Consider the following 19264-nt stretch of genomic DNA (forward strand, 5'->3'; position numbering starts at 1 on the left):
TAGAACGATTATTTTATTTTGCGTAATGCTTACAGAACTCCTTTTAATTTTTAATCATTTTATAGTAAACGCTACCTAGGATTCAGTAATAGTCGTACTGCTCGCTCGATCGCAGCAAAACTAAAATAAAATGTTTGCAGTTAGCCGTAGCTTCTTTGCTGAGAACACTAATGACCTATTCAGATTACATGCCTTATAATGCATTTATTAATGTCATGGTCTACACAACTTGTTTTCAGATAATATAATATCAAGTAATAAGGCTCGTTATCTAAACAGACTTTAAATGTTCTACAGCCATAGTTATTTCGTTGTGTGAACAGTTTCAACCTAGATGCCTTGTCCATTAAAACTATATGTACTCGCTTTTTATCTCCGTTGTTCATGTTTTTATTTCTTACTTGTCTTTCTCGATTTTCGATTCTCTCATATTTCTTTCCCGGTAATGTCTGTGTTGGCACCACCACCTCATGGCAACCGACCTCAAAACCACACACGTAATCACAAAAACGAGCTACTCTTCCTTCTTCCTTCACGTAGCACGATGGGATGACAACTTGTAGGTATTTCGTTGCGTCAACGTGATCGACTGCTTAGCTTTCGTACCGATGTGCTGTTCCACTTCTTCTGGCTGCACAACAGAATTTCCGTTATGATGACACGTGTATGTGTGCTTGTGCTCTCGGATCCGCATCGTGGTGGCCCGGAGCTGGTGTGCGAAATTCTCACTCGAATACAAACCAACAGACTAAGCATCCGGTGGTGGCACCTCCTGAGACACATTTCCAATCCACTGCTAATGGATGCGAAAGGATTCCGACGAAAATAAAAGCTCCGTATCGGTTTGGATGGCGACGAAAAAGATAACCAAGAATGGAGAGGATTCAGCTCTTCTGGAAATTGATTTGAATTCTTCCAAGTCACGACCACCCCTAGTGGGAAGTATCATCTTCGCTTCAGTATCATCGTTCGTCAAATTGGAAAATACATTCCCACAATGATCCAGGGAACTCTCCTTCGGGTAAACCCAAAACCATCCAAGGAATTACTATTTCATCATCCAGCGATACTCGTTCATACCTTTCCACATCATACAAACAAGTCGAACAAAACACCTTCATTTCGATGGTTTTGTCGGAAGAATTGCACACAATATACGCACATAGAGACCCGCATGCACGATTCGAAAATAACACACAGCCATGCCAAAGAGTTGCTCCATCGTGTCTAGGAAGAAGGAACAATACGCCAACATAACCAACCCATCATCGACAGAACGGAAAGCAAGCAGGCAGGCAGCCAATAATCCACCAGCATTCAGCAGGTAAATATGCCAACTTTATGTTCTGCACCACATGCCTACGTATATTCCATCTTTTATTATGATCCCGTAGCTTTGGTAGAGTTATGCTACTTCTGGTAAATGTGGAGCGTTGTTTTTTGTTTCCCTCAGTTTTGCAAATGTTATTCCAAAGTTTGGGCATAAAAAGAAGTCTTTGATAACTCAATCCTGTAGAATGTTCGCAGTTTTTTTTTTCGAAATTAGGTTGGAAATTGAAATATTCCGTGCATTATTGAATTCCTCGAATTGAGTTTTGCATGCAAAGTAATATAGCAAATGTCAACAACAGTTGCGAAACCGTTGAATCCATTACGCTGAAGCGTGGCTGTCATGCATAGCCGACGTTGATTGAATACAGTTGGGTATGTATTAAGCAGCAAAGAGCATATCGACTATTTTGTATAATCATCATGATGATATCGTTCTTTTGATTAGACAGTTGGGTATATGTTTATTGTTTATGTATGTGCGTATGTGTGTAAGTGTATCAGGGTGATTTAAAAGATCGATTTTTTCGTAATCTTTATTTCGATTCTGCTTCATACTTTAATTCATTCAAAAATCTAATATATTTCGCCTAAAATTGAATTAGCACAAGCCATTATGGGACTCAAAGTTCTGGAAATATAAAAATCCATATAGCAACAGATCATAATCATAAGCTTTCACTCAACGAAAACCGCATGTCAATAATTTGTGCCAATAATGAATAATCGATTTTAACGCAAGTCGTGAATTATTGAGCTCAAATGGCTAGCATTTAGCGGGTACCTAAAAAAAACCCATGTTACACCATAAACTGAATTTCTGTGAAATATAATACGTACCACACGGTGCTATCACAACGATTTTTTCAATATTTAGTATAATTATTCCTTTCCGAAATTCTATGATGACCAATTTTGATACAAGGTGGTCAGAAATCGAGCTATTGATCTTCTGAACCGATTATAATCCTTTAACTCAAAATGATAGCTAAACAGTGCTACTCTCATTTACATTTCAATTTGGAGATACCCTATAAGAAAATTCAGTCTTCTACTCGCCATGCAAAAACTATGATGAACAACCATGCTACTCCATGGTTTTTGTTTTCTCATGATGCTTAACAATGAATTATTGGCAGTGACTGATTTTCTACCCGCCGCTTCCACATCCAGGCGCTATCGTATATGCGCAAATAGCGAAAGACATCTATCGCGGGTTTTCTCAAATTTAGGAACTTTTCATGAAAAACTATTTGGTACCGGTTATGAAGGATGGTGTCCGCTACTACGCCTACCAAATATTTTTTCGATTAAGGTGCTTAATTTTGAGAAATCGATTCTTAGATGCATTTTGTCATACTGATTTCAGAAAGTTGTGTACCGCTAGAAGCACGCTCAAAGCAGGCGATTCATTCTTCACTTATTGTGACACTATACACACTGTGATGATTTTTAAGCTCATTTTGAAATCTAAGCGTTTTCCATTGAAATCTTTCTTATGCGATATTTTTAACGATTTTTTATGTCGGTTTCAGTCCAACCAGTTTTTATACGGTTTATAAGCAATTTCAGAACTAAAAACATATCGTCTTGTCAAAAATTGAATGTAGCCAAAATCGAATGGCTTTGATGGCAAAATCGAATGGAATCCGTATATACTTTTGTGAATGGTATCACATTAAACATTATTCATCGATGAAAAATTCAGTTCATCTAAGACCTCCCATCAGTTAGAGGTGAATTGGTGCGGGTTCGATCGTATTGGTGCCAGGCATGCCAGCAAGTCTGGGATAACGCGAAGTGAAGAAAATAATTCCTGCATTCCATTCGACCGTATCGTGCTGTAGAAGCTTATAAAACGAAGTACATTAACTTTGCGTTTGACTGATTCGAAACACGGTTTTCGTCTTCGTGTCTTTAAAATAACTTCGCTCAAAATAAATATTTAGTCGCTTACCAAGCTGACTTTTCCATGAATTACCCTCTCAACTAAACAACCATTTCTTTCCTGTGGTGCTCACGGAGATTTAGATGTCTCTTGTAGCATAGCAATGAGTGTCGAATTTATTTTCCGCTCCTAATACTAAACTGACTTTGAGGACATGGCCGTTATCGTCATTGGTCTTGAATTAATGAAACCCCATATCATGAACAGGAAATTTGCCGACAGACGTTGCAAGCAAACCATTCGCGATGAGCTATTTGTTCGCAGAAAGTGACGTATGACAAATATTTACCTGTCTTTTTTTTTCTCTTTTTTTTATAACGAAGGTAATGGAAATCTGCAAACAGACACCTGGGGAGGCAAATCCAGGTAGTGTGGGGATGGGATCCCGACCCACTAAAACCAACTCCTTCCTCTCCAGTCATTCCCCCGGCCCGCAATTAAGCAATACTTCGGGGGATGACTATTGGGCATTGCGCCCCCTCAAATGACGTACACAAGTGCACGTATGCGCCTCAACTCTTCGACACTCCCCATGCAACACATTTGCACAATACATACTGGCACCACATGTGCCCCAACACTCACCTGCCTATGCCGCTTGAATGACTGCAAGAGGCTGATAGGTACCCTGGAGGGGGTACCCCATTCCGCCATCTCACAACATAGACAGTCCTCACTCAGTATGGTGCTCACCCCATCCTGCAACAGAATGGCTCCACTTGTCTACCAAGCCGGAGGCGACCCTAGGTTGGTGGCTCCTATGCCGCTCCTACCTCAGCTACGAGGCAGACCCTTTCATGTCTCCTATTTCTAAGGTGCCGCAGAGGCATCATCCCCCCGACACTCCTGCCAGTCATAGCGAGACTTTCGTGTCCCCTACTTCTGAGGTGTCGCAAAGGTATCTGCCTAAGCAGCCCTCTGACCATACGTACCATGTGAGTCTGACTTGTGTTCTCGCTCATACATTCAGTCCCAATCGCTTCCACCAATTGTGCACCACTCTCTTGACATTCAGTCACTCACTCAGTGGAGGTTGTAATACCCCCATCTCCCATTTTTATCCACTCTGTGCACCTCCTGTGCATCTTTTGGGCATGGAACACCCGGCACGTCACGCGTGCCTAACACTTACCTACCCGAGTTTTGATACGGCTAATAGGTTCCGAGAACGGATACTTTGCAGGTAGCACCCACCTATTGACATTTCGAAGCCCAGATAGTCCTCAGCCAGTGTGGTGGTCTCCCCATCCTGCACCAGTGGCACCACTTGCCTTACATGTCTCCGATTTCTGAGGTGCCGCAGAAGCATCAACCCCCCGACACTCCTGCCAGACGCAGCGAGACTTTCGTGTCCCCTACTTCTGAGGTGCCGCAGAGGTATCTGCCCCCCGACACTCCTGCCAGGCCTCACCAGACTTCAGTCATTCTAACACTACCGACCATGCATACCATACGAGTCTTACTTGTGTGTTCACCCATACACTCGTTCCCTCACTCTGTGGGGGTATTACGAGTAATACCCCCAACTCCCATTCGCTTGCACCACATGTGCACCACTTGGGGGTGTGTGGGTACCACCCACTGCCACCCGCTTGCCGCCGAAGCAGCCCTCACTTTGTGGAACCTCCACAGGCTCCGTTAACGACCTGGCCAATTGTTTCACCCCAGGTCATTCATCCCTTCAGCACGGGTCGCCTGACACCTTGGGATTCAGGGTTAGGGGCTTGTATGCTTTAAGCGGCACACGGTCGCTTGATAGGGTTTGCTTGCGGATATGTGGTTTTGGGAGGGAATTAACAGCGCCCCCTGTTAACCCCACCACCTCCTAGGCAGAACCCCCTGACTCGCAGACAGCTGGGGAGGGGTCGTCAAGCCCTTGGACATGATCCCTGCTGCCCCCCTTTACCTGTCTGACTACACTGAAAGTGACCAGCAAACGCTCTCTTGCATTGTGTGACTGCAAAGCGCTTAAAATTTGCAGTTCGCAGAAACACAATTGCGCTCGCTAGTGCAGTACATCTGGATTTGGTTTTAAATATAAAAAATAGTTATTTCTCTACCATTGTTTTGTTATGGCGAGCCAATTTTTATATAAATAGGAATGAAATAATTCTAATTATTAGATTTTTGGGCTCGCACGAGTGATTTGACTACAACATCTGACAGAGCCTTAAGAATAGCTTCCTAATCCCAAGAAAACTATTCAATTGGTGAGTGGTGCATATAAAATCATCATATTTAATCACGAATCCTATATTTTTGTTTATCAGGAAGGTAAATCGTGAGTGACCGCATTACATAATTTAGTTACAAAAATAGCAAGATCTTTTAAAGCAAAATAAATTTGGCTTGCGGCTTTCCTAGACATTAAAGAAGCGTTTGACAATACTTCACACAATTCTATAGCAAAAACTATGGCGAAGCGTGCCTTCTACAAATACATTTTCGAATGGATTAAAGGCAATGTTGGTGATCAGGGAAATATCAGCTACCTTAGGGTGCTCATCTATCACTAGTAGAGCAGTAAAAGAGTGTCTTAAAAGAGGCGTACTGTCACCTCAATGTTGTTATTAGTAGTTACATGCATGTTCTCACATGTTTGTCGAACCAAGATTTTGAGATAATCAGTTTTATAATAGTTCGACAGTATTATTAAAACAGAATGCAAATAGTACTAAATTGTGTTGCTATGTAGTGTGATAGGGAAGGTTTGAATATAAAGCCATGTAAAACTACTTTCATCATCGAATATAGTCAAGTGTCTTGGAGCTAAACTTGACAGAAAGCCCAACTGGAATGCACATCTGGAACAAGCATTAAACTATTAATGAACTTGAAAGTTAAAAAAAAATCTTATTTCTCTTCATCTTCATCAGTTCACATGATGCTACATAAATTATTGTTCCGAAATTCTAACAAGAAGTTCGGTTCAAGTACTAACCGAACTTATAATCAGCTTAAAAAATCAATATTATTACAATCTGGCATCACTGCTGGCTAAACTGTTTGTTGTGATCTGTTCGTCTCTGATATTTTCTCAAATTGCTCGCTCCTGCATCGTCCTAAATCATTTACCGTGCTTTATTCGCCTCCTTCCATAACACAACATCATCGCCGCCGTTTTAAGCCCATCTTACAGAGTAGAGGATAGTTGAATTTACGCCAAATTCCGAGTCGGCTCGAGTGTGGTATATGAAAAATCTGCGCCGCCATTTGCTCACTGCCGTCCCACCTCGCCGCTCTCCACCTGTTGTGCTTGATGGTGAACGCACATTCAAGCAAACACTCCGATTACCACACTACCACCATCAATACTGGAAATAAACAAACATCGTCAATTTGCTTGTATTTCAACTGAGCATTCAATAAACATCTCGTTGCTGCTGCTGTTTTCGTTTTCATCCGATCTTCACACACCCCGCATAGCCTCGGCGAAGCAATTCCGTATTCTCCAGATCAACATCCATTCATAAGCTGCAAGACTGAAGACTCATTACTGCCGTGCATTTTCGGAATCATCAGGGCCGTCGACAAGGTAAACATCGTGATAATTCTGTATGGTTGTGTGCGTGTACCTTTGCTTCACACTGATACAATCAGGGGCTCACTCGGCTCACGCTTCTACGCAACCGCTTTCTTCTGAATCAGCCGTGGCCATCTATTGACGACTACCGGTTACTACGCAGTGTTGCCAATTCCTTCCAAAATGAGCGTATGCGAAAAATGTGCAAATCCGATGAGCAGCGAAATAACGCAATGTGGTGGCTTCTGTTCGTCAATCGTATGCTTGCGCTGCTCAGGCGTAGGTAAGGATATGTACGCCTCCATTGCAGCTAATTCACATCTCGTGTGGATGTGTACCTGTTGCAAAAATCTGCTGGCTAAAGCTCGTTTTCCAATTCACTAGTGTCGCTTGACAAAGCTAGTGAATCAATAATTGATTCCATCAAGACTGAAATAAGGGACAGCATTTTGTTGGACGTTAAATCAGAAATACGCCAGAGTTTCAAAGCTCTAATAGACTCCGTTCCTTCTACGCCTGGAATAACGCGCACACGTCCTCCGATGTCGAACCGCAATAAACGCCGGCGCGAGAACGACGGTGACGTCGATACTGAAACCCGTCGCCCCGTAAAAACTATGTGCAGTATTGGAACTGGAACAATGGACGCAAATCTGGTTTGCTGCTGAAAAATCAGACCACGACCCTGAAAGATTTTGGCTTTACCTATCCGGTATCGTACCTGATGTTCCGGAGGTGAAAGTTGTTGAATTACTGCAGTCGAAGCTAGGGACTACGGACTTACGCGTTGTGAAATTGGTTGCTCGGTAAAGACGTTTGTTCCTTAAGTTTCGTGTCGTACAAAATCGGGATGCTTCCCGATTTTAAATCGATGCTCTTGCTGCTGATACATGGCCCGTGGAATTAGGTTTCGAGAATTTGAAGACCTAGGTGCCAAGAGACAGGTTTTTCAGAGGCCAACGACGCTGTCAACAACAGCGATTCTGGACGAAACCCCGAAAACTGTTCACCAGCATTAATTTCTGCTTCGAATGGACAAAACATATCGCCGGCTCCTACTCATCTCAGTCACTGTATCTCTAATTTGACTGGAGCGCAATCATCGACCACTTCGCCAATACTGCTGCCGCCAATATCAACGTCGCCGATACCGGGTGCAGGATCCGTAACACTAACAGTTTATTATCAAAACGTTGGTGGAATGCGCACGAAAACCAACGAATTCTTCCTTGCCGCTGCATCCAGCGATTATGACATTATAGTTATTACTGAAACTTGGCTCAGAAGTGATGTGCAAAACACCGAACTTCTAATCAGCTTGAAAAATCAATATTATTCCGAACTATAAAGTTCACAACACGCTACTTTGGAACTTGTTCCGAACTTCTAATATCAAGTTCCTCGATAGCACAAACCGAACTTGTTGTCAGCACACACACACACACACTTGTTCACAAGTACAAAAAAGTTCTGAATAATACATTGTGCGAACTTGAGCATAAGTATACTACTGCTACAAAAACAAAACAAAGTGAAACGTCAAACTATTCATATCCGCTAATCAGGTACACTTAAACTTTTTATAAACTGAATAAAATTCCATACGAACTCTTTGTGAACTTCCAAATTCAGAATAAGTTCGGTATGAACTTTTTGTGACATAAAGTACACATTTAGTGCCACCTTGACGTTATACGAACTTTCTAGTTTACATTCTATCCTAAATGAACTTATAATGAACTTTGCCACCAGACATGTCGGTTGTATGCAGCAGTGGTACGCATCCCGGATTATAAGAGGAAGACTGGAGTTCAATACTTGTAGTGGGCGCATCGTCATGTGGTGTCTCAAATCCTAAATAAGAACAGCATCTGCCTTCTGTCGAACAAACATTGAAAAAATTGAAAATAGTTCTTGTAGTACATCGCCTTGTTGATTTTACTTTATTTTGAGAAGTAGACTTTGAGTTCATTGTCTATCTGAATAGAATGTTATACAGGACTCCCACCGAACTTTTTGTAAACTTTGATGTCCACTTTAGAAGCTTGAAAATAACTTAATGTGAACTTGATAGTTCGATTAACTACTTAAAAAGTGAGCTGAATAGATTTAGAACATGATGCAGAGAGTCGACTGTATCTGCATTATGTTACGGTATACAGAAAACAAGGTAGGATCGGAAAAAAAGATGATACTTTAAGTCGTAGAGCATCGTCTCGGTTCAGCTTGAAGATAACAATGACGTCACATGTTTACATTAAAACTGAATGTTTATCTGGCTGAGCATGCCTTGTTTTCTGTATGTTGTGCATTATGTCAGACAGTCAAGTCACTTTGCATGCACTTTAATATACGTTTGGGAATGTTTAAATTCCCCTTAACCGTTCAGCACGCGCGCGGTCCTGGAACGCCCATGTAGGCTCACTCGTGCTGTGTATCGCGAGCGATGTTTTCTTGTTAGTGTTGTACAAAATACAAAAGCGCGCGTGCTCGAGTGTTAAACCTTGCCTCGTTGTAACCCAGTTACTTTATATTGGATTCCTGGTCACTGTGGTATTGATGAGAACGAAAGAGCCGATAAATCAGCCTCGGATCATCCATCATCCAATTTCCATACACCATTTTGTGGATTATGCACATGGGATCCGAAAATGGAGCTGAAAACGTTAATAGCCTCAGAAGCAAAAAACAAATTGGAAACACACTCCCAATTCTTCCGTTAATATATTTTTTTAAAAAGGCATTCTAAAAGGTTTGTTATACATAATATTGCCTTAACCTGTAAAATCTTAGCGCTTTTCATAATAGATCTTAGAACATATGCGGCCCTAATAACAAGTAATTTTTCGACCTTTATCACTTCAAGCAAATGAAAAAAAAACTTCAAAATCATTCATGTCGATTCTGTGGCATAGACAAAAAAGACTCGGAATACATTTTATGCCATTGCCCGACAATTTTCATTTAAAGAATATGGTTCTTCAATGAGGGGCTATTAGAACCCTATGAAGTTTGATCAACAACACCTAATCTGCTTGTGCAGTTTATTATCACAATAGATCAAAATACTGGTCGCAGTGATAATAACATCCAACACGGAAAAAAATTAACCGAAGAACCTTTTGAATTTTTCCGGACAAACCTAGTGAATTTCCACAGAAAGATTTCCCCACTTGCCACTTGGCTAAATGGCACGTGCGAGGAAAATCAGCTAGATCAATTTCATTTGGCCGAAATAGATATCAGGTCGAAAAAAATGTTTTGGCCAAACATGTTATTCAACCGAAAGCGACATTCGCCCGGACTGCTAATTTGGCTGGAAAAGCCGTTTGCCTTAAAAGATCGTTTGTCTAAAATTGTCGTTTATCGCAGCGGTTCTCAACCTTTTGCTTGAAAGGTACCCCTTCAAACTTATGTGTTCATTGAGGTACCCCCTAGCGTATTTCATAAGATATATTAAAAACGAACACTTAGCTTCCCACAAGACTTTTGGAGGCCTCCAAGCCTCTTGGAAGGAAGCTTCCAAGCCTCCTGAAAGCCTACGAGCCTCTTGATAGGGGCCTCCGAGTCTCTAGAAGAGAGACTTTTGAGCATCTTGAAAAAAGGCTTCAGAGAATTTTGAAAGGATCTTGAAAGAAGGCCTCTTGAAAGAAATCCGAGCATCTTGAAAAGAGGCTTCCGAACCTCTTGGAAGGAGGCTTCCGAGTCTCTTGAAACTAGGATTCCGAGCCTCTTGGAAGGAGGTTTCTGAGCTTCTTGAAAGGAGGCTTCCGAACCTTATGGAATGAGTCTTTCGAGTATTCTGAAAGGAGGCTTCTGAGCTTCTTGAAAGGAAGCTTTTGAGCCTCTTGAAAGCGGCTTTCGAGCATCTTGAAAGGACGCTTCTCAGCATCTTGAAAGAAGACCTTTTGAAAAAAAAACCTAGACTCATAAAACCTTTTGCTAGGAGACTTGCGAGGCTTCCTTGAAAGAAGAATTCCTGAAAAAATATTGAAACGAAGTTTCCCAGCATCTTGATCGGAGACTTCTAAACGTCTTGAAATGCCGAGCAGGAGGTTTTCGAGCCTATTTGTATGAGCCTTCCAAGCCTATTGGCAGGAAACTTTCAAGCTTTTCGAAAAGAGGCTTACGAGCTGCTTCAGATGGAGCTAGGGTGGTCTAACCGGTAATACCGGTATTACCGGCCAAATTAGGGTACCGAAAATACCGGTATTAGAGCCGGAAAATACCGGTATTTTCGGTATTTCAAATTTTGCTGCCAGTATCAAAAATCTCGAATAAATTTAACCTACTTATATCAGCTCAACTGCCTGTAATCGCATATCGAGGTGTCATTAAAGAAGCAAGAAATCCAACATAAGATGGGGGCAAAATGTTCGATTTACAAGCAGTAAAGACTCATAGAGCGAAAAATACAACAATTAAATGTGCGCATGAGTAACTTTGCCCAAATAAGCATCATTGACGACGTTTACGCTACAATCAACATCGCCATTAATCATACCTGTTGCTTCATTCTCTTAGCCATCTGTTAAACTGCGAATGACTTTTTCTTCAATGAACATTGTTGATATCGTCGAGAATTTTCCCGCAATGTAAGAAATTGTTAAAATGGTACGAGCCGTAGTGAGTAGCTTTTTCCGGAGATCACCTGTAAAAATGGTTTTTCTACTGAAAAATATGTCTGTTCTGAATTCGGAAAAGAATTTGAATTAGTGGCTGACGCCAAGGCATGCTGAAATAATTAGAGCCCTCGGACCTGTTCAAGCTGTTGTGGAACTACTGCTCTGTGAGTTCTGCACTCTATATGATGCCGAAGTGGCGTTCCAATTTACGTTGGAATTATTATCAAATCAAGCCACTATTTTGATGCTTTTAAGGAATGAATCCAAGAGAGTCGATCCAAATACGCCGATCTTTTTGCTTTTCTGAATAATTCTGCCGTGAAGCAATTAATCAGAAACTATTTTGGCATTTGTTTCTAGGCATCCAGAGCTACTTTGATTAAGCAAGCGTATGGGATCTACCTGACGATCAGTACGAAGAAGATGCCGCTATGGATATTTTATCTGGTTTATCGTGTAAAGAAAAACTTGTAAAGAGACTGTAGCGTTGCTGATGGCAAATACATTGACGCTAGGATCCTTGCATACAATCCGTAAAAAATTCTCCTACTATGAATCGGAAGGAATTAAGGGCAAGTATTTATTTGACACTGATTTTCGACGGTCTTGGAACCATGCGTCCTACTTCGGTTGAACCAGAGAGGGTATTCTCCAGTGATTGCTTGGCAACATTGCCAAAACAAAATCCAAAGGCGGATTGGGAGATGAATCGCTCAGTATGTAACGTCTACTTAAGTTTCGCTTTACCTAGCTCAACAAGCAATGATTTTAACATTTGAAGTTTGAACAAATATTGTTTTTCATTCACAACTCCAAATCCAAAGTTTTTCTTTTACAACTCTACATTTTCACAAAAACCGGTATTCTACCGGTATTACCGGTATTGACTCCACCAAATACCGAATACCGGTATTTGACAAAAATGGCCAATACCGACCACCCTAGATGGAGCCTATTGAAAGGAGGCTTCCAAGCTTCTTGCAGCGAGCTTCTACTGAGCTTCCTTCATGTTTCTCAACTGCATGCTTCCGAACCTTTAGATTCTTAATTCTAGTTATGAAGCATATTATTCGAAATATTTTTGTACTCGATCAAGGTGATGAATTATATTGAGGATTTAAATTTGATCATTCGACGTTTGCTTTTTTGATTTTTTTCCCATATTTTAGGAACAATAAGATTTTTCCAAAACTTTAAGTTTTATTAGGAATTGTAATGCATCCGCCATTACGCATTTTGTTATTCGAGAGTACCCCCTGAGGCCAACGAAGGTACACCCAGGGGTACATGTACCCCAGGTTGAGAACCGCTGGTTTATCGGAAAGGGCCATTTTTCTGATAACGTTATTTGGCCGAAAGGGTCACGACATATTCGGTACTTTCTGCCAAACGACCATTTCGACCGAACGACTTTTAACGTTGGATAACGTTAACGGGGTTGAAAATCATCCTTTAATAGGTATTTGTTTGGTTTTGGGACATCGATGAACTGAGCAGCTTGAGTGTTGCTGATGCTGACGATCACACACGGCATCAGCGGGGAAGTATTTTCATCCGTGTTTGAAGACGCATCAGCATCGCTTCGGTTCAATAGTGTAGTCGTCGGGGTGACACAAGCAGAATGTTTTGCCGCCACCGGCGCACTGGCGACGATACTGCGGTACCACGGGGAGGCGAAGCGACCAGCCTGCGGGCTGCAAGTCTCCTTAATAAAGCCAATAAAAAAAAAAAAATAGGTACCAACACACGCCAACGGCAGCTCACCGCTACACTGCCAAAAATATCTATATAAGATATATGTGTCGCCGTTATAATTTTTTGCAATAGCTTCACCCTAATATAATCGATATAGAACCACACATAAATTAAATAATTGCTAATTCAGAGACCACACATAAAGTTTATTTGGATATATATTTTTATTAGTATTGTTCAGCGTGGAGAATGGTTATGTGTGCGCTGGTACATACATAATAAGTTAAATCTATGGATTTTTGCCAATAAATATGTGTGGATTTTTAGTAGTGTAACCACATCACGTAGGCGAGAAAGAAGAATTCTATCATATGAAACAGTAGATGCAGCGGCATCGGTGTGGTTTGGTTGTCAACCGGGCGACTCAATCAGGCCGCCGGCATGTTGACAACAGCTGGTTATGAGGAATACGCATTTTTGAAAACAAATCGGCTCTTTCCAAAACCACTATTTTATAGGAAAGAAGGTTGAGCCGAGACATAATCGCTTGGCGACGGTAGGAAGCTTCCGCCGGTGGTAAAATCACAAGCACGCGTCAGAGGAAAAGGCTGCAAAAATTAATTCGCATAGATGGCATTCAGTAGCAGTCAAGTAAAATATTTTGTCAAGATTGTGATTTGGTTTGGTTGCTGTTTGTGATTGGGAAGGCGTATTATTGAAAATAAATAGGTTCTTAATAAATAGTTTTCTATGAAAAGAATGCTGATCCGAGAAGAAATTACTTGAAAATACTAAACGGCAGCAATATAATCGCAACGATGGTCCCACGTTGTCCAACATTTTCCTTGGGGTCGTGTCTTGTACACAGCCTTTTAATTTTTCGACCAAACGTCATTTTCGTTCGTGTGTTCATTTCATTCTAATGACATGACAGTTAAGCATTTTGGTCAAGCGCCTATTTTGGCAAACGATTTTTGACATAGGATTACGTCCTTCAGAAATATAGGAGGGTCATTCTGTAAATTCAAATTTATGATCCTCCCGAAAGCTGGTCAGGAAGTATAAGCTAATATCTCAGCCGTCTTCCAACCGACTTCGGAGATTTTGGTTTGAATCGGTCGACGAACTCTCTAAGATTTTGCCCAGCTATTTAAAGAGTTAAATGCGCTCATCTGTTGCAATATTGAATTCCGCCAAGCACTGTCAAAAATCGATAAATAAGCATATCCCGTAAAGTGCATCACCAGCTTTGAACATCAAGAATTGTGCAACTTGGGCGATACTTATCGAGTTAGATGATGGTGACAATGCATTGGAAAATTACTTCGACTTCGAGAATATCCTGTTAGGGAGGCATTGGCTTACGGAAACGCAGTATGCTAGATTCAAGACAAGTAAGGAAAATATCGAGTTAGGGAGAGTTCACAGTATCTCTGACCGTTACATTAATTTGTCGATACCAAGATTGGGTCGATGTGAGAAGTGCACATACGGTTAGAGCAGGGCCTATACAGTCGATGCAATTTACTGTACTCGGTTTTTCTCTATGATTGATCTTCAAGGTGAAAAATAGCGTGGAAAACTTTTAGCACTTCATGATATTTTTAAATTGCCGAAAATGCCGATTGTATTTTCATCAATTAAATTTTAATAAATCTTATCTACTTTTTAAAAAGTATACTACCCACAACAGATCATTTTGTTTGGTTTGATATCTGAGAAAATCTATAATAATATTTTTGTTCAGCTTTATTTTGTCAATCAATGTTTTATTTCTACAAGGGTTAAGTTTTTTTTGCTGGGTGTGGAGCAGTAGGGGAAGGGGAGGCAATATGCCCTAGCTAAGCAAACACTGCTTTATTGTCTTATTTGTAACGCTATTCATGGGTATTTTTACATTATGCATCAGTTAAGCAAGATAGCTTGTTGATGCCATTCAAAAATTGTCAAATATCTCAATCATGTTGATAATATTCACATTTTAAAAAAGTGGTGATATTCTTACGCCGGGAAAGCTCATGAGGCAAAACGCCTTTTGGCCTGGCAGCTCCTAGGGAACAAAGTACCACGCATTGTCGGCGAATCAGCATTCAGGTATGGATGGTACGTGGGTTTAAGTACATTGTAGGTTGAATTACTTGCAGGGCGTTTTGCCTCGCCAGAATGTTAGATGTTTCTTCAAAATGTGGAAATTTTCGGTTTTTTGGGGCCTCTTCCCCTAGATATAGATAACCGAAGAAATATTTTCCGATGATAGTGATTCGAAGATTTAGTTTGTTGATGATGATGGTCCCGCCATTTGATGATGATGGTTAGAGTCTAATCAAAGTTCATAGCGCCTCTTGCACACTGCGAGTATTTTTTGACCAAAGTACCATTAAATCATGGATTCAAACATCGCTACTGCCAGCCATCAAGATAAACATCCGAAATGGGAAGGCGCGTAATATATTTCAAGCTATTAAACAATCGGTCATTATACCACTCGGTGTCCGAACCTACCAGGGACATAAACTGTGCTCGAACGGCTTTGGTATCTGCTTCTTTTATTGTTTTACGCTTGTAAATAAAAAGGAGCACTGGGGTTTTGGAAATCGCTTATTTCTCGCAATCGAAACCATTAGATTTTGCGAAACGATTGTTCTTCATTTTCAATTAAATATTTAATTCGAACATAAAGTTTAGGATAATCATCATCACAGTGCTGTAAAATTATGCTAATAGCTCTACGTGTTTGGTTTCATAGAAGCCATCAACAGGGGGGTCATTTCCTTTTTTCAAATTCATTGAAATAGAATGCGTTATTCAATCGCCTGAACGAGGAACATCATTTTAATTTGATTTGTATTATCTGGATATGTTTTGACATGCAGTTATAGATAACATTGGTTCTGCTGATGATATTTTCAGTGTAAGAAGAACAGAATAAACATTTGAAGCCATCGTGGGCTTCTCTCTGATATTGGTAACGTTTACTACCAAATGAAATGCATCTACAAAATTGATTAACAAATTTTGTCCAACGCAACATTGAAAAGCATCAGTTGATCATCCAGAGCAGAATGTTCTGTACGGCTTCACGTAATTTGTATAGAAGCTCATTGATTGATCAATTGCTCCGTACTTTACCTCAAATGTGAGCTTAGAAAACACCAATCGATGGTCTTTTGTCAGGTGAATTGATTTGCTCAGATTTATTCATTTCACCACCGCTTCAGTAAACCAACCTTCCAGAAACGACTTTCATCTGGTAAGGCTTCCCAGGCCATCTTACAAGACAGCCATACCAAAAGACACACCAATAGACCACCCGGAAAGGCATGGCCGCCGTCAACACGCCCTGTTGATGAAGGGATTATTTATGTTCTCTACCATCAATCAACGAGAGTGATGCTCCACCATTACTCCGTTCGATGTAGCAAAAAAGCACCATTCGCAAAAAAAACTACACTTCAGGAAGGAAGAGGTGGAACACACGTCTGCGTGCTGCTACTATTGACTGGTGGCCCAATCTTTCAAATCTACCGACGACGACGTTCCGTACAGCATCATCGCCCTGTTGAAGCACTCGAACGCTTGTCACGTGCTTTCTGCCAGGATTTTCTTGTTCCGCATCCCGCTCTTAACCCCAAGAGGTTGAAAAATAAACTTCTACGGGAGCTTGCCAGCAAACTTGCCACACTTCCTACTTTGCCAAACTATGCAAATCTAAAGCAAACATTTTGCATAAATTATGCTAATTTGAAACGGTCCACCGACGTCCTCTCGTAGCTGGCAGCACTGACTGCCGCTGTTTGTCGTCACCAGGATTTGAGCTGTCTGGAAAACTAAAGGAACGTGCTGCCAACCGAAGAACGGGTTTCCGATGTTGCAATACAAGGAAAAACGAAGCCGCTGTCTATTAAAACTGGCGCTAGTCCTCAGTCGTTAGGCCAATGAAAAATCGAGGAGAAGGCAAATGAAAGTCCGTTATTAATAGTGATAAATTATCAGCAAATAGTGCTTCCGACTGCACCGAACCGACTCGGAAAGGATATGTCGACGATGGTGTACAAATTAGAGGGCTTTAAAAGTTCTGGGTTGGGAATAAATCATCTTTGCAATTTCGGATCAAAATGCTAATTTACACATCGTGTTTAAATGTCGAGGCGACATACTTTTCTTTCTCTTAGCCAAACATTTTAGAATGATCATTTCACCTCACATATGTGCTGTATAATGCTCATTGCAACGCTTCTACGTGTGCTGAAATCTTGAATCAACAGAAGAATGCAACTAACATAAGCACATTTTGTTTAAATTAGCCTAGACGAATAACATGTTCCTTAGGTCACGTAATAACATAAATTATATTTCGTACACTAATTACGTAAGCACTTATGGGAGGTGGGGAGGTCTGCCATTTTCTTACGCTTCATGTAAATAAAAAATGATTTGTATGGGAAAAATCTTACATGGGGGGAGGGGGTTGAAAAACCCAGGAAAATTGTTTACGAAATTAGTGTACGTCCCCTAAGATGAATATTTCATGGATCATTTCTTGAAATCGGGTTTAAGAAACGGTCTCAGATTTTTAAATTGTGAAAATATTTAAACACGTTTCGTCAATTTTGGTTTTTCAATTGAGTTTCAAATTATTTTAGAGAGATTTACAATTGCTGCGTTTCTGCTAAGGCAATCATTTGATCGAACGGAGTTGTTTTTTGTCTTTTCTAGAAACCAAGGACCCAGTTGGCAACGTTTGAGAGGACCTGATTACGGTAGCCCCTCCGGAGAATGGGTCTGCACCGATGCGTTCCAGTGCGCCGCTGGCTCCTGGGGATGCCACATTGCAACCATCAACTGCCACCACCAACAACATCTCCTCTGCCACAACCACCACCATCGCCACCACCTCTACCGGAAGCATCGCTTCAGCCCTCCGACGGGCGTCGCTTGGTAAAATCGTGAACAAGGATCGCAAACTCAAAAATAGTTAATCCCGCATTCGCTACAACTCTAGCATCAGAATCTCTCTACCCTAAATAGTAATCAAATACTAACTTATTAACAAAGGAAACAAATGCAATATAAAGCGGTTCGAACGAGTGCAGTCGTTCTGTTAGGGAATTTCGGTTGGATATAATTTCGGGGAGAGCTTTTCCATGCGCTTTCCCCTTCGAACGATAACGAAACGGTTTATGCGTGTTTACTTACGACTTCACTAGCGCCACCACACACCGCTCTGCCTTCAATTTCTTTAACGATTGTTGTTCAACTGACACACATACACAAGTGATAGAATGCAAGACGCGGAAGCTGATTACCGACTTTGTTTTATAAAGTTGATTGTTTTATCAAGCAGCTGGGCAGATGGAATGTTCGTTTCTTGTAGCAATCTTCTTAGAAGTCCCGTCTTTTTCTCGTTAAATGTTATCGATGTTGACAATTTTCATGAAATTTCCGTTGATTTCGATTAAGGATTCGAGATTTTTATATGATGGAGTGTTCTTTTATGAATCAAACATGAAACGCTTACTACTAATTGAAAGATGTACAGCTATTAAATCGAACTAATGTAATTTTAAACTAATGAATATGGTATGACTGTATATAATCTAAGAAGTACTCAAAACTTAGCATCAAGTAATAAGCAACCAAACAGCAACAAACAAAAAATCGATAACAAAAATTGTATATTTTAGAAAAGAGGCAAAACGAAAAGTGATATCAAGTTAATTTTAAATCGAAGAAATTAAAGCTCTTATACTGATTGCATCGTTAAACCGAATTGGTGTATAAACCGTTTTTCAATAGTTTTCTTCAATTCCTTTTGAGGTTCATTTCATTCTACATCCTAAGCTAACTCTTGAAGCTAACCTTTCAATATCAAAGGAATTCATTCTCAAAGCCTTGTAAATAAAGAGAAACTACGACGGTTATCAGCTATTAAGCCCGGGGTTGATGAATCACACTCTCAGAACTTGTTTTCACTTCCCTCGTCCCTTCGTCAGCGATGCCCAAAGATTGCGCTAGTCAACAAAAAAAAAGCAACACAACGACATGTTCCTGATGCGAGCCAGCAACGGTTGCCTTCCGAAACCAAACACGCTTTATATGAATGTATGTTTAAGCACCGGTAATTCCACAGTACAGCTTTCCGTT

General features: G+C 40.7%; 1 protein-coding gene across 1 annotated transcript in view; it reads left to right on the plus strand.

Moving 5' to 3' along the window:
- The window catches only part of LOC134213390 (potassium voltage-gated channel protein Shaw), a 402605-nt gene extending 383581 nt beyond the window's left edge, over positions 1-19024 (plus strand). The window contains exon 10 of the mRNA XM_062692409.1: positions 17837-19024. Coding sequence (XP_062548393.1) covers positions 17837-17865 — 29 coding nt within the window. The 3' untranslated portion in view covers positions 17866-19024. The remainder of the gene's footprint in view (positions 1-17836) is intronic.
- Positions 19025-19264: the final 240 nt, after the last annotated feature.

The sequence above is a fragment of the Armigeres subalbatus genome, chromosome 2 (genome assembly GCF_024139115.2).
Source record: "Armigeres subalbatus isolate Guangzhou_Male chromosome 2, GZ_Asu_2, whole genome shotgun sequence".
NCBI classification, from domain to species: Eukaryota; Metazoa; Arthropoda; class Insecta; order Diptera; family Culicidae; genus Armigeres; species Armigeres subalbatus.